Source organism: Lactuca virosa, chromosome 3, assembly GCF_052849685.1.
Source record: "Lactuca virosa cultivar CGN04683 chromosome 3, Lactuca_virosa_CGN04683_v6, whole genome shotgun sequence".
Lineage (NCBI taxonomy): Eukaryota > Viridiplantae > Streptophyta > Magnoliopsida > Asterales > Asteraceae > Lactuca > Lactuca virosa.
This window is the reverse complement of record NC_136428.1, coordinates 163,803,893-163,820,329: the sequence shown is the minus strand read 5'-3', so window position 1 is coordinate 163,820,329 and position 16,437 is coordinate 163,803,893. Positions and strand designations below refer to the sequence as shown.

General features: G+C 36.2%; 2 protein-coding genes across 2 annotated transcripts; one reads left to right on the top strand and one right to left on the bottom strand.

Moving 5' to 3' along the window:
* Positions 1 to 10,625: 10,625 nt before the first annotated feature.
* Positions 10,626 to 12,875, top strand: FOLT1 (folate transporter 1). The gene is made up of 11 exons (XM_079081782.1): positions 10,626 to 10,825; positions 10,913 to 10,989; positions 11,210 to 11,286; positions 11,370 to 11,460; positions 11,603 to 11,696; positions 11,771 to 11,844; positions 11,968 to 12,078; positions 12,203 to 12,274; positions 12,373 to 12,393; positions 12,478 to 12,545; positions 12,659 to 12,875. Exons 1-11 carry the CDS (start codon positions 10,708 to 10,710, stop codon positions 12,792 to 12,794), a joined length of 939 nt encoding a protein of 312 aa, XP_078937908.1. The 5' UTR covers positions 10,626 to 10,707; the 3' UTR covers positions 12,795 to 12,875.
* A 597-nt stretch (positions 12,876 to 13,472) lies between these two features.
* LOC145166777 (epoxide hydrolase 1-like) lies at positions 13,473 to 16,162 on the bottom strand. Its single transcript, XM_079085817.1, has 4 exons — positions 15,699 to 16,162; positions 15,441 to 15,620; positions 15,119 to 15,357; positions 13,473 to 15,034 (listed from the first exon to the last, which is right to left on the bottom strand). The coding sequence occupies exons 1-4, from the start codon at positions 16,002 to 16,004 to the stop codon at positions 14,794 to 14,796; spliced, it is 966 nt and encodes a 321-aa protein (XP_078941943.1). The 5' UTR covers positions 16,005 to 16,162; the 3' UTR covers positions 13,473 to 14,793.
* Between the last annotated feature and the right edge of the window lie 275 nt (positions 16,163 to 16,437).

Below are 16,437 nucleotides of genomic sequence, written 5' to 3'. Positions count from 1 at the left end.
TTAATATCCTAGGCTAAACCTATGCCCACCTCCCTTTTGTTGCCCTGGCCTCTGCCCCAACTTTCTCATCTATTTGGCCGACCCTGATAGTAATGTAATATAACACAATTGAACATATATGAACATAAAAATAACTTAAATGAATAAATGTAAACGAACAACATAAATAAATGGCCACAAACATAATTGAACGAACAAGACCATCATTCATGTTCGTTCATTCAACAAAACGAATGAAAATTTGTGTTCACGTTCGTTCATTTACTAAATAAACGAACATAAACAAACTTCCCACTGAACGGTTCACGAATAGTTTATTGAACGTTTGGTTCGTCTGCGATAATATGAGTCAAAAACAGGATCGGACCGGCCAGGTAAGGTCACGAGTTCCAAAAAGTTGAAAATCTAGAAAAAAGATAGTTGTTATTAAAACTAGTAAAAACCGGTGTAACATCCTAAAAATTAAAAGATAAAAAAATCATTTAATATAATCAAAACACCAATGAGACTGTATCCAAATATTTAAAAGCATTTCAAAATAAAACAATTATCAGAGTTAAATCCCAAAATCACATGTTGCGGAAAACACGGGTGTATGCGCTGCGATCAAGTCGGGCCCTTCCCTTTTGAACCAGAAACACCTAAAACCATAAACCACAAACTATAAGCACAAAGCTTAGTGACTTCCCCGAAATACCACATACATATCGAACGAGCCAAACATGTCATTTAAATCAAACATATCAAACATATGATAGATAGTGCTATTATCAAGCAACATATATATAGTTGTCATGGGCTCCTCCCATGGTCTTTATCTGGAATGCCATGGGCTCCCCCCATGGTCTTTACCTGGAATGTCATGGGCTCCCCCTCATGGTCTAATATCCCAATGCCACGGGCTACCCCCGGGGTCTTCCATGTAAGCATCACAAAGACAACTAGCATATAATCTACAATACTTAACTACTCAACTGCCAGAGTTCACACTCTGGTCTTGCATACAGATTTGCCAAGAGTCACCTTCGGGTCTTTCATACCAATGTCAAGGGTCACCCCCCCTGGTCTTCCTATAATGCATAAACCTAATGGGCCGGCATTGGTGCCTTCGACCCATAGTACAGTGAGGAGACTCGCCTCGAATACAGAAGCTCACTGAAAGAAATCCTTAGTTGCTGCCCTGCCGGCTTCCCAAGCTATCAATACCAACAACACACCCAATTAGCAATTGGGTCCCAAACTATAATCCATAATCCTTACTTGGGGTAAAATGACCATTTACCCCTGACCCAACATTAACCAAAACTGAGGCCCAAATCCAAAAGATCCACAAAGGCCCACTAATGGCCCAATTTTCCAAATTGCGCCTAACCCCATATGGGTCTTATCCTAAGCCCATAATTTTCTTAATTACAATTCTGATTACCTCAAATACCCCCTTAGAACAACTTGATCAAAGACTAAAGCCAAAAGTCAAAGTCAACGGCCTGAGTTGACCCAATTCGCCGAGTTTATCCTTCAACTTGTCGAGTTCCTCTAACAACCACAAAGTCGGGGAAAAACTGAGCTAACTCGCCAAGTTTATCCATAAACTCGCCGGGTTCGCCAGAAACCCACATCTTAATACATTAAGTCAACATTATCGACTCCAAGAACTCCACAACTCAGATCTTAACCAATATGAAATCTAGAAGGGTAAAGTTTCCAACTTTAACCCTAGGAACCACCGAAATGGATCCAAGCCCAAACCCTAGACTTAAAAGAATGAGGTATTAACCATTAAGAACTTAATACTTAAAGACAAAGCCCCAAATTGCAGATCTGATACTCTAGAGCTGGAAGACCACGTAAAATTTCCAACTTTACGCTCACACATGACTAGGAGAGGCTCAAATGCTCAAAAAGGGCGTAATAAGGGACTTAAAGAATGCATGAAGCCCTTAAATCCATAAAGTTGGAACCTTTATGCCAAAAGAGTCCATGAAAACCTCAGATTTAAAAGAACAAGGCTGTGGGACGTCCTAATCCCAACATCCATCCAACCCATGACTCAAACATAACAATTAACCCAAAAAGAAAGATCTAAACATCTAGCCATCAAGATAAGAACTTGATACCTCAAACTCCTTGCAAAAAGGATAATGATTCTGGTTCCAAGGCCTCTCATCTAAGCTTAGAAACTTCAAGGTCTTCTAACTCCTTCACAATGCACAAAAAGGACACCAAACTTCCTTCCAAGGCTCAAATGCTTGACAATGGAGGCTACAACTCGATTTAGGGTTTTGCTAACAATGGAGGCTGATAAGGAGGCCAGCCAAAGGAACTTAAGGTCTTTAAATAGGGTACAACACCCTAAAAATTAGGGTTTCTCAATCAGCGCCCAACTCGCTGAGTTCCCTTCACCAACTCACCGAGTTGGTCCATAAGAACGCGCATCCCAAAAGCCTCCAACACGTCGAGTATCCCACCATCAACTCACTGTGTTGTTCCCTAGGAAAGGGGATTTATTTCCATAATTAGACTTCTAGATTTTGTGTGTTACAACAGGTTAGATTCTGAAAAACTGGTGAAAACTAGATTGGTTGAACCAAGAAAACTGAATCTTGATAAAAGTGTGTGAGAGAGAGAGACAGAGAAATTTAAAAATGATAAAAACGCGTAATCGGGTTAAACAGTGGCCTCAGTCTATAGTAACGAAAGGCCCAAAGATTTCACATTTGTTCCTCCATCCAGCTCTTGGCTTCTTTATATAAAGGGCTCACATATCCTTTTTTTTCAAACTATTGATGCAGGACAAGGTGTTGAAATATCTTGCTTATTACTATACAAGTTTAACATATTTTGTTACTAGGTTGTTTTATGTATATTGATCTATTTTGTAGGGTTTATATTGTAATATATAGTTAGACTTTTTTGTCAAGAAAAGTTGATTCAATGGTAAGTTTTTTTTATATGTGTAACTTGTGGGTTGCGGCTCGTGTTTCATCAAACTAGCTGGAGTAGACATGCGGATCTTTTGCATATGGGCCAGATCAGTGACCCGACTATATAATTATTGATGAGTGATCGTGAACTCATTCAGACGAATATCACACACACACACACACACACATATATATATATATATATATATATATATATATATATATATATATATATATATATATATATATATTCATATTTGCATGCTCTCTTATTTTTTCTCTCGAGTGAACTAGGGTTTCACTATGTTAGAATTTATTCATCATTTTCATTCAATTTTCATATCTAAGTGATTTGTATTTGAGTGTAGGTTAGGAATATTGTAGTGAGTATAGAGTTGTAAGGCGTCGTGTATAACTAACTGGTTTCTTATCTATAAGGAAATTGTTGAAGTTGTGAAATTATCTGTTTGTGTGATTTATCCATTTCTTTACATGGTATTAGAGACAAAGTGCTCTAATTCTTTGTTTCTGCCAATCAATAGTCCTTTATGTGTCCGTATGAGTTGAAATATACAATCTACAATATGTTCCTTCTTTTTTTCTTTAAGTCCTTGTAGATGTACATAGCCTGAGTCGATTTAGGGGTATCTTTGGAAAACTCTGGATTGTTGACGGTTAGCTGTGTAAATTTAGGGTTTCTTATTTTGATCTAGGGTTTTTGTGTTGATGTTTTCCTAAATCAAAATGTTGTTTGGCATTCTTCTTTAAGATCTTTTTTACTCTGTAGTACTTGTGTTTTTTCATATCTTGGGATCCTATAAGTTGCTATGTGGACTTCCGATTTTGGCCTTCAATCGGTTAATCTCTATAGATTCTGAAATAACTCTACTACATAACGGGTTTCATCACCAACTAACTTTAGTAGGGAATCGAACTAAGGGAGTCGATATGTCTTCCACTTATCTACTCTTCAAAAGTGTATACAACACCTTTGTGAGCGTTTTCTTGTTCCCTTATCTATCTCTTTCTTAGTTATAGATGTGAGAGATCCTAGTTGTCTTAAGTACACGAGTTATTTGTTGATATATTACTTGGTTGATTGTTGATTGATTTTTTTTCGATTGTGACTGACTGTTCTGCCCCCACCATACCATGGTGACCACCTGGACTCTTCAATCCTCACAGTTGTTTGTGTTTTTTTTTCTTCCTCTTGCCTGCTATTTGTTGATCTTATTTGTTATTAGTTGATTTCTTGTTATAATGGTTGGTTAAACTCCTCCAGCTAATGTTGGTGGTAGTGGAACAAAAAATGAATCTTCTAATTTTGATGGTCCATTGTATATACGTTCATCTAATAATACTATACTACTATAGTAGATTTTAAACTTACTGGGACTGAAAACTTTTATGTTTTGCGAAGCTCTATGACAAGGAGTCATAAGGATAGAAACAAATTAGGGTTTGTTGATGGATCTGTTAAATAGGATTATGATAATGAACTTAAATCTTTAAAATAGGAACGTGCTAATGATGTGGTATGTTCTGGGATCCTTGGATCCTTTTCTGAATCTATATATTCTAGACATGCTTATTCAGAATATGCTTAGGAAATCTGAAATGAACTTTTTGAAACTTACAATAAATTTAATGGACCTATTGTCTTCAACATTCATCAACGCAATAATTCTCTTAGTTAAAATGACTCTTCTCTTTCTAAATACTTTTAAAAAAACTTGATTATCTATGGAAAGAAATTGATGGTCTTACAAATCTTACAGAGTGTACTTGTAAGCCTGCTACTAAATGTATTGATCTTGCAAAACTTGTGAAATTAATGTAGTTTTTTAGTGGTCTTGATGATTCCTTTAATCATGTTAAGAGTCATATTCTTCTAATGGATCTTCTTCCCAATGTTAAGGTTGTTTTTTCTATTATTTCTAGGGAGGAATCACATCAAAAAAACTGGTCTCTTGTTTCTACTTCTATTGTGTTTAAGACTTAGTCATATTCTTTTAATAGTAGGTTTAATGATAGAAGAAATTATAGTTCAAATCAAACTAGGGGAACAAATCAAAACTTATAGTGAAAATTTGTTGGATTAAGGTATCTAAGGTCTTAACTAAATTTGTATATTCTTACGAATAAAACCAAAGTCTTTTTTGGATTGGCCTCATATACATAAATAGTTAAGAGAGAGAGAGAGAGAGGGAAATGATTTATTAAATTATTATATGATTAGAAAGTTAATTAGAAATTGTTTAGAATTAATCAGAATTAATTGGAAATTAATTTTGGTTTAACTAGAATTAACAAGAAGTACAAGGGTTGATTAAATTTCTTCAATATTTGAGCAAATGAGAGATTCTAGAACCTCCTAGGAGTATACGCTTTTAGGGCTCCTCCAGAACAATTCTGGAAGCCTCCTTCAGCTGATAGGGATATTAGATTAAATCTAAATATTTTAATATTCAAATTAGGGTTTCTCCCAGATATCTTGCAGCTATAAATAGACCCTATATCTGGGATTTGCGACTAACTGATTCCTTGAGAAAGCCATAGCTAAAAATTACATCCCTCTTCTCTCTCTAAATTGAGGTTTCAAATGAGGATTCAAGAGTGCTACATATTATTGTAACACTAAAGGTATGTAATTTTATCTTTAAATTTCGATTATGACTAGGGCCTATGATTTGTAGCATCCAGGTTTTGGTAAGTTCCATTTAAGTCCCTAACGTAAAATCTCTTTCAATTTAGTCCCTTGGTTAGTACACGGGGCGTACTCATTAAGTACCCTCAGCGTACTAGCCACAGAATTGGTCGCGGATCTTGACCACGTACGTTTGGCGTACGTGGAGTACGCATGGCGTACTAGCGTCTGAAGCAAACCCTAGTTTTTAGGGTTTGCACCCTATTTAAGAACCTTAAGTCCCTTACCATTTCAGCCTCCATTTCCCTTGAAGTGCAAATCTCAAACCCTAAGCCACCTTAGTGAATTTGTGAGCTTCTTGAGTGATCTTTGGTGTTCTTTAGAGCCTTTGGAAAAGAAGGAAGCTTGAGAAGAAGCAAGGAGGTGGGAAGAGCTTGAAGATCCAAAAGGTTGGCACCATCTCTGACCCATTGAAGGTATAAAGCTTAAACCTTGACCATCGCATGCTTAGATCTAGTTTTAGGGTGGAAAATGTCATCTTTCGGTCCCATGTTTTGGATTCTTGGAGTTAAGGAACTTCATACCATATGAGTTGTCCTTTTGAGCTCTTGGAGGTGTTTTGAGTCATAAAAATCAGATCTTGATGGTTAAGCACCAACCATGCAAGTGTTAGGAATCATTCAAGTGTGTTTATGGACTTGATTTATGTTTTGGGCCCCATCCTTGCATGCAAAAGCATAAATTTTGCAACTTTATGGTTTAGGAAGTTTCTAGGGGTCTGGATCTAAGTTTTGGACATTATGTATTAAAGGATTAAGTCATGGAAGTGAGAGTGGGTTGGCAGACCAGTACGTCGTGCGTACTCAAGTGCACGCTTTGCGTACTAGGTCAGCGCCTCGACCCCTAGTCAACACCAACGTACGTTGCGCGTACGTGCCAAGTATGTCATGCGTACACAATCAGTGGGCTTAGAAGATTTTGGGCTCGTTTGGTGTTGGGATTTAGACTTGAGTAAGTTGGACCTCGGGGCCCACCTGAGTGTAACAAGTTATTTTGGGCCTAAGGCCATGTTTGGGGTCCGTGGGCCATATTGGGCCTTAGAGGCCCTATGGTGGGATTGGATGCCTTTTGGATTTTTGTGGATTTGGGCCCCGGAGATAAGGATCCAATAAGGCAAAGGTAAAGGAGCCTTTTCACCTTGAGTCAAGTATTAGGGTTTTGGACCTTCGGGTTAGATTGTGACCTAATTTCTAATTAGGGTTTTGTGCTTGTGCGATAAGGAGAGGAGTTCACGAGTCATCCGCTAAGTACAATTTAATACCCACAGTCTAAGGTGAGTCTTCCTTCCCAGTATTCGTGGGTTGAAGGCACCAAGGTCGGCCCACTAGTTTATGTTGTATTATGATGATTGTATTTGTGACAATTGTCAGATATGCCTGTATTTGGTTGATGACTTTGTGATTTATGTTATGATATTATGTGGTAGTAGTAAGGGGTGAAATAGACCCGGTATCCAGTTGAAATAGACCGAAGGGGATTGTAAGCACCCAGATATGCTTGATAGTATCCAGTTGAGATAGACCGAATGGGTAGGCCAGCACCCAGATATGTTTGGTAGTATTCGGCTGAAATAGACCGAAGGGGTAGGCTAACACCCAAATATGTTTGGCAGTATCCGGTTGAAATAGACCGAAAGGGCAGGCCGACACCCAGATATGCTTGGCAGTATGTTTGTTTAGTATGTGGTGTTTTTAGGGGAACTCACTAAGCTTTGTGCTTACAGTTTTCAGTTTATGTTTCAGGTACTTCCAGTTCGAGGGGGAAGGGTCCGGCCTGATCGTACCGCATCACTCTATGTTTTTCTGTACCTAGTGATTTTGGGATTTGTACTCTGATAACATGTTACAATATGAATCTTTGAATACTTGGTATCAGTTTCTTATGAATTAAATGAATTTTAAAAGCAAAATTTTATCTGTATTTTTGGGATGTTACATGATTTTTTCAACAATATGTAGCTATAATGAGAAAAAAACATATATATATATATATATATATATATATATATATATATATATATATATATATTGTTGAAACAATCATGTAACATCCCAAAAATACAGATAACATTTTGGGATCTTATGAATTACATGATTGAATTAAATGAATTTTAAAAGCAAAATTTTATCTGTATTCATGAAGCCATGCTATAAGAGAGATATAAGGAAACGATAATTATCGCTTCTTAATGTAGTGGATTGTCGTTAGCCGAAAGGGTTATGATAGGACATTAATCACGTTAAAAGTATAGCATATAAGTACTAGAACATACATTAAAATCTCACTCTAGTTACTTAGGAAAAATGTGAAATTATATGCTAATCCATAAAAATGCACATCGTTTCTTTATGAGTCCTTAATGGAGCGTGTGTGGTTAACCGAAATACTAATTTGGGATTATAAAGTTGAATGATGGTATAAACTCGAGTTTATGATTGGTGATGAAGTGTGTGGTTAACCGACACATCAATGTGAGATCATAAAAGACATCGAGGGTGTCACGCGGGTTTGCATGGTTATTCACATCTCGTTTATGATCATCGGCATCTCAGTCACAAAATTAAGAGCATAATCTGAGATTAAACATGTCATTGATAGGATTCAATGAATCTCAAAAGGTATAGGAGTTTCATAGAGAGTGGAATTGGTGAAAAAGTCTTACTTACCTAAAATAGATTTGCAATTTGATTGCGACATCCCTCTTCAAAGTTCGAATTGAAAATATGGATCCTAGTCTTAAATATTAAATCTGGGGTAAAATATTAAGGGTTAAAATCAGCTAACTAAAAACTTTCTCTGATATAACAGATGCCTGGATATGGTGATCTTCCTCTTCCTCCTCCCAACCCTCCAAGTCTAAATTTCACTCTATTTTAGATTTTGTCCAAAGAAAAGCTCACGGGTCCAAACTACATGGAAGGAGCGCAACTTGAAGATGAATCTTTGGTATGAGAACAAAGAGTATGTTCTCGATAATCATATTCAAAAGATCGACATGGAAACCGCTAACTCCAAAAGAAACAGATGTTAATGTTAAACATGTCGACGATGCTACGAAAGTTGCTTGCATCATGATCGCTACTATGACCTCAAATTTGCAAAAGTCCTATGAGGATTATTAGCCATACGAGATGAATCAAGCTCTTAATGAAATGTTTCACAATAAAGCTAAGCGAGAACGCTAGGAGGTCGTCAAAGCTCTAATGGCGTGTAAGATAAAGGAAGGAGAATCCATGTGTGCTTATGTGCAGAAAATGCAGAGATATGTGGAAATATTTAAGAAGCTAAATGTGAATTTTGATAAAGAGCTACCCATTGTTATGGTTCTCCACTCTTTGCTAGTTGTTCTGATCAGTTAATTCTGACTTATCATTTGAACAACACAGAAACGACATTGATGCAACTCCACAACTTGTTGCAAAAAACTGAAGCAGGAATGAAGAAATCTAATCCTCCTAAGAAATCTCAACTATTATAGTACAATACCAACTATATTTAACACTAATACAAGCTTCATTCAATAGCAATGCTAACTACATTACATCAGGTGAAAAAATACATTAGTCATAATGATTTCAATTGTTGGAAATAGCGTCAACAATCATAATATTTGGTAATATTACTATTAATAGCATAGTCCTTTTGGGTTACATGCAAGGACATACTTAAGCAATTATTTACATGAGAGTTTATAGGGGATGCAGTTTGTTAATATATTAGTGATTAATAAATTAATACAAGTTCGTGACACGTGTCCTTAGTTCTCGTGAGAAAACCCTAATCGTTCTACGGTTTTAGTATTATGTGATTCAAGGTGGTTAAGACAGGAAGCCTCCTCTTTAATAGTTACAAACATCTTTAAAATTCAGGGTCAATTTGACATTTACATCAACCTATTGCCAAACTGTGGACTTTTTACTTGGTTTCTTCGGTATCAAAAAACAAATTTTAAGCAGGTAAGAAAGAAGGTCAATTTGAAAAGAACAAAAAAACTCATTTGTTGAAAAATGGTTAAAATCGGCATACCAAGAAATTAGGAAAGACTCTAAACTTTTTTTTTTCAGTGTGTTATATTATCTTGGAAGTGCAAATTCGAATTTGGAGAAAGCAATCACAAAGAATATTGTTGCCTGCTGTGCACATAGATGAAGCTGAAGTCGAAGACATCTTCTTTTTTGAGAAGAGTATGACACCAACATTATTTGACTGATTCATGAATTAGGTAGGTTACTGATATAAATGAAGGATGAGCACATATGAAAACACATCATTAATGATTGTCCCACGTAGGATGTCACATGAGCAAAATCTAAAAAAAAACGATCATAAGGACTGAATGTGTACAAAAACAATACTGACTTATTTTGCAACAAAAAAAAATATTAATGACTAAATGTGTACAAACTGGAACCTTAACCTATATTACCCTTCTAGACCGTTTTTCTATTTTTGTCTATAGTAAGCGATTTCAAAAAAAAAAAAGGACCAAGTGTGTATAAAATGAGAACTATATTACCCTTTTAGACCGTTTTTCTATTTTTTTTTATTAATCATATACAACGCACGTGTATAAACCTAGTTTAAATTAGTGTTTTGAAAACCGATCAGACTGGGGAGTATAGCGGTTCAACAATGACCGATTTATGCTAAGTTCTAGATCGTATTGAATCGGACGGTTTCTTCAAAAACCGGGTTGAACCAGTATGATAGAAATAGTAAAAAAAAAAAGTTTGAATCAATTTATTAAACTTAAATCGTTAGATTTCATTTCGTCTATTAACAAAAACAATCAATTTTTAGAAAAACTTGAATAACTTGATTGATAAAGTTATCTAGAATTCATAAACATAAATCAGCAACCGAACCGATTAAACCGAAAACCAATCGGCATACGGGTTCAGCTAATAAAACAACCAAATTTTAAAACATTGGTTTAAATATGTTTTGAAATTGCAACTTGCAACTTACAAGTACATGTTTCTGGAGACCGAGATTGCCAACCAAACTGCCTTTTTTTTTTTTTTTTTCTTCTCACAAGGAACACTACTGAAGCAACCGTCATCGGAAAAGGTAAAGATGGCCGCCGCTCAGGCGGCACACTGGCAGTGGGAGAACGCCGCCGCCGGATCCGTCGCCGGATTCACTACCGTCACGTTTTCGCATCCCCTGGACGTCGTTCGTACCAGATTCCAAGGTGCGTTAGTATCAATCTACTAAATTTGTCATAAATAAGAAAACCTAATACTGCTCTTCTTTCTACCTTCTACTCGATTTTTAACAGTTAATGATGGTCAAAACCCTCATCTCCCGAGCTACAAGAACACTCGTCAGGCTCTCTTCACCATTGCTCGATCAGAGGTTACTTCCTAAACTTAATTGATGCTTAATTGCAATTTCTCTGGATTTTCGCGTAGAGTAAGTGACGCTTTTATAGCTCAAGTACACCAAATGTATGTGCCTAAAGCTACTGAATCCAATTGAAATCACGATGTTCGTATTCTAGGATTGAATAGAGAAGTTTAATTACCTTTTAGAACATAAATTTTTGGATTGAACTACTTGATATGATCCTTTTCAGGGTCTCAGAGGACTCTATGGTGGCTTTTATCCTGCTGTTCTTGGCTCAACTATCTCTTGGGGTTTATACTTCTACTTGTAAGTGATTCCTTATGACAATTTTCTCAACTTTAATGGGGTTGCTTATATGAAATTGAAACAATCTTATCCTTTTTTTATAGCTATAGCAAAGCTAAACAAAGGTATCTGAAGAATAGAGATGAACTAACCCCAGGTCTTCATCTTGCTTCAGCTGCAGAAGCCGGAGGTTTGGTGAGTATGTTTGTTCTTCCATTGTTTTATCTCATTTTTATATATATATATATATATATATATATATATATATATATATATATATATATATATATATATATATATTACCTTGATTATGATAAAAATTATCATATTGTTTCAGGTATGTTTTTTAACCAATCCCATTTGGCTTGTGAAAACAAGATTACAACTTCAGACTCCTCAACATCTTAATCGACCATATTCTGGTTTCCATGGTGTGTTCTGAATCTTAAATTAAAAACTTAAAATTTACATTTATTTGATTAACTAATCTTCTGTATGATTTCAGATGCTTTAAAAACCGTAGTGAAAGATGAAGGGTGGAAGGCGTTATACAAAGGGCTTGCACCTGGTCTTATTCTGGTTAGATTTGGTATTAATTTCAATTTATTATTTATATTTGAAGTTCCATTTAAGAACATCATCACATTTCATGAATATTCAAACACAAATTGATACCTGATATTGATTAATGAATATATACAGCAAGTGACTCATGGGGCTATTCAGTTTACTGCATATGAGGAGCTTCGTAAAGTTCTAGTCAACTTTAGGTTTGACCAAAGCGTGTTGATTTCCAATAGTGCTGATTTATTGGTAAGTTTGATTATTCATACTAAATATTAACACGAATATATATATATATATATACAACATCGAAGATTTAAAATGAAAATTTGTTTTTATTAAAATATAATCTAAGTGGATATTTTTTTTCTAGACAACAATTGATTATGCAACTTTAGGAGCTTCTTCAAAACTGGCTGCGATCCTTGTCACGTATCCATTTCAGGTTTTCTAAATATCCAATTATACAAACTAATTAAAACTTGTAACTTTTTTTTTTAATTAATTAATTCTCATCTTTTTAAATGGTGTCACGTTTTTCAGGTCATTCGTTCTCGCTTGCAGGTAAACGAGATTTTAACTACATCATTTCTCGAATTTTATATATATCTGAACTTTTTTTTTTTTTTAAATCGTTTAAAATTTTAGCAAAGACCAGGTATAGATGGAATTCCAAGATATGTGGACAGCTGGCATGTCATGAAGAAAACTGCTAAGTGAGTGTAATACACGTGTTATGTTATGTTATGTTATGTTATGTTATGTTATATATTATATTATAGTGTCTCTAATTACGTTTGAAAATAACAGAATTTCTGTTGGGTTGTAGGGTAGAGGGTGTACGTGGTTTCTACAAAGGCATCACAGCAAATCTTCTCAAAAATCTTCCTTCTGCTTCACTAACATTTGTTGTATACGAAAATATTCTCAATATGCTCACATTACCAAGACCACCTAAGACCTAACCATTTTAACATGTATAATAACATTTGTTGTACACGAAAATATTTAGTAGGAAGCAAGTATTTATTGTTGTTTATTGATAACTAATTAATAAATGTACTTCAAAAAAAAAAAGCAAAAGACTTCATAGTTAACTTGTTTTGTACTTTAATTGTCTTCCAACAATTTGAAAGATTAATCCATTTTGATTGTTTGATGCTCCAATAATGAATTACATACAATTTGAATAATTCATCATATAGATTTTTCTTTAATCCAACTATTTGTTTGTTTTATGATCGACAATTTTGAATAAGTTAATTCGTTTCCTTATTATGAATTAGACATTTTATGGTGGATAGTAATAAATAACGAAAATTTGTGTTTCTTAACAAACTAGTTGTGAGACCCGTATATTATACGGATTGATTAAATCAAACTTTTAAATAGGAATGATTAAATGAGAAATTTATTTGAATAGGAAATCTAAAATAAGTGAAAATTATGAGAAAAAAACATGTAAAAAATAAATAAATTAAAATCATGTGTTTAGTTGTCAAATCCATATACTAAACGGGTTAATTATAACAAAATGTTAAATACAAAGGTTTAAATTATAAATTTATTTGAATTGAAATTGAAATTTAAAATTTAAAATTAATAGTTTAGGTTTAATTTATGGAAACTAAATTAAACATATATTGGAAATGAAAAATGAAGTAAATGTTAAAGTAGAAAATAAATATATCTCAAAATTATGAAAAAAAAACAATCGAATAAATAAGAGAAGGAGGCAAAATCATTCTTATAAGACAAAATTGTAAGTTTGGTCCATGTGGTATGTCAAAAATTGGATGTTTGGTCCAAAAAGTTTTGGGTTTGCACCGGTGGTCCAAAAGGTTTAATTTGTTGTGGAATTGGTCCAAAGGCTTAACAGCCGTTTGTGTCCTCCGTTTGTGTGAGAGTATTTCTGTCCAACTTCCAATTCTCCACTCAAACTTCAAGACTCAACAACACCTATGGCTAGTAAAATCACCACAGTCTCACCACCGAAAACCACCCAATCTCAGCCCCTCCAACTGCAGGACCGGGTTGCAATCGTCACCGGCGGCTCTCGCGGTATCAGCAAAGCCATCTCCCTCCACCTAGCATCCCTTGGAGCAAAACTCGTCGTCAATTACACTTCTAATTCCTCTAAAGCGGATCTAGTCGTTTCAGAAATTAATTCCAAATCTCAATCTGAATCCCCACAAGCTGTTTCTTTTAAAGCCGACATATCAGATCCGATTCAAGTAAAAGCCCTCTTTGATGCAGTTGAATCGATTAGGAGGAAGAGGAGATTGGAACGGGAATGAACCGAAGGCAGTCAAGAAGAAAGCACACGAAGTCAGCGAAGGTTCGATCGTTCTTCTGGCTAAAGGAAGGGGGTCTGATGGCTTCTGATTTTTTGTCGATTGATTCGCAATCGGTGATGGCCTCCGGGATTCGACTTAGGCCGAAGAAGAGGAAGGGAAAGGAGGAGGCAACGAGGGGTGTTAGGAGGTGGTAGTCGACGACTCATTCTTCTTCTACTCCAGTCGTGAGGTGCGATGGGGAAAACGAAGGGCACGATAGTAGTGACTGGCGCCAGTGGAGGCTGTGTTTGGTGGTCAGGCAGCCACGGGGAGGGGAGGGGAGGTGGAGGCGATCGGTCGTTGGCTGGGAGAAGCATCTCCGGTACTTCACTATTTCACAGAGGAGAAGACGAAAGCAGCAATGGCGGCTTAAGGGCGCCTCTTCTGTCTCGACTGGAAGGTACAGTGGTGAGGGATCAAAAGAAGGGGTGTGAATTGACAGAAATACCCTCACACAAACGGAGGGCACAAACGGCTGTTAAGCCTTTGGACCAATTCCACAACAAATCAAACCTACTGGTGCAACCCCAAAACTTTTTGGACCAAACATCCAATTTTTGACATACCACAGGGACCAACTTGCAATTTTGTCTTCTTATAAATAAATAAGGGTAGATCATATATAGTCTTATGCAAGTTTGTGAAGAAAAGATAAGATGTGATCAGAAACTTGTTGAGGTTTCTCTTGATGAATAAAATGGTGGCCTTTGATCATCACAACTTCAATATCAGGAATCAATTCTTTCATAACATCACTCTCCACAAATTCCTTCGTCCAGCTTTCAAATCCAATATCTTCGTCTCCAATAATCAGCTTCGATGGAACTTTTATCTTTGCCCCTTGCCATGGCGCTTCTAGCTCCCACGTCCTTCAAATCAAAATCCATACAATTACAAAAAAGCAGAAATCAAATCATAAAAATCAAATCGAATATCTGCGTTTTCAGTCTTACAGATCCATAGCACGATAGTAATTCAAACCTCCTGTGAATCCAGTCTCCTGAAACTTATCTGCATACGCTTGAAGCTCGTCTTCAGTAATCCATGGAGGCAATGAAGGAGTTTCCATGTGATCGATAATCTCAATTCCAGGAGGTGCTACCGGTACATCGCCATGGTTGATCAGCAAAAACTTCTTGATTACCGTCAAGCAATCGTATTTCGCAAAAGCCCTCTCTGCTCTTCCTGATTCCTGTATTAATTTCCTAAACTTTATGAAACTCATCTCCATGTAAACAGAGTGAGAGAAAGAAGAAGAAGAAAGAGAAGAAGAACCTGGAATTGAGAGATGTATAAATTATCTCCAAACGATTTGGTGAATAACTGAGTTGGACTGATTGGGGATCTAGGAAACAACGGAATACCGAGAGCAACGATTCCTTTGACTCGATCTGGCCGGAAAAGACTCAGATGCCAGGCGGCGTGTGCGCCCCAATCGTGTCCCACCACAAACACCTGATATTCGTGCGTACACAAAATCAACCCTAATGCTAATTAAAGCTTCATCGCCATTAAAGCACACATATGACATACCTGTTGTTGATTGAAGTGATCTAGAACGCCGATGAGATCACCGACTATGTGGAAGAAGGTGTAGGAAGAGGGAGAGGGTGGGGAGTCGGAATCGCCATAGCCGCGGAGGTCAAGTGCTAGGACACGGTAACCTTGGTTAGTTAAGTGAGTGATCTGATGGTGCCATGAAAACCAGAGCTCCGGGAAGCCATGGAGGAGGAGGACTACTGGTCCTTGGCCTTTTTCTGCAACATGTATCGATATTCCGTTGGTTTTGATTGTATGGTGAGTTATTTCACCCATCTTCTTCATCCATTCCATTTCCATGTCTGTAACTGGAGAGACGTTTGTTTCCTGTTAGAACACTGGATTTTGAAAGTCAAAATTAAAACTTGCTGCATTCAAACTTATTGTGATTCTGGTCAACGGCCCCTCTTTCAAACACGTATGTGATTTTACTTCTTTTATATCAGAGAAGATTGTAAATTTGGTCCTAGTTTGCTAATATATTTTGCTAATATATTTGGTTCTGTCCAAACGGTTTTAAAAATTATCGATATGGTCCTTTTGGTTTACTTTTATTATAGATTTGGTCTATTCTATCCGTTTTACTCATTTCTTTTTTTCCATTTATTTATTTATTTATTTGGTTATTTTAGAAATAAGAAACAGTCAAACACACGGTTTTTCATGTAATTTCTATTCAAGAACTCGCATGTAGCTCGAGAAAGCCCACCACCATTGCTATGAATCTTTCACT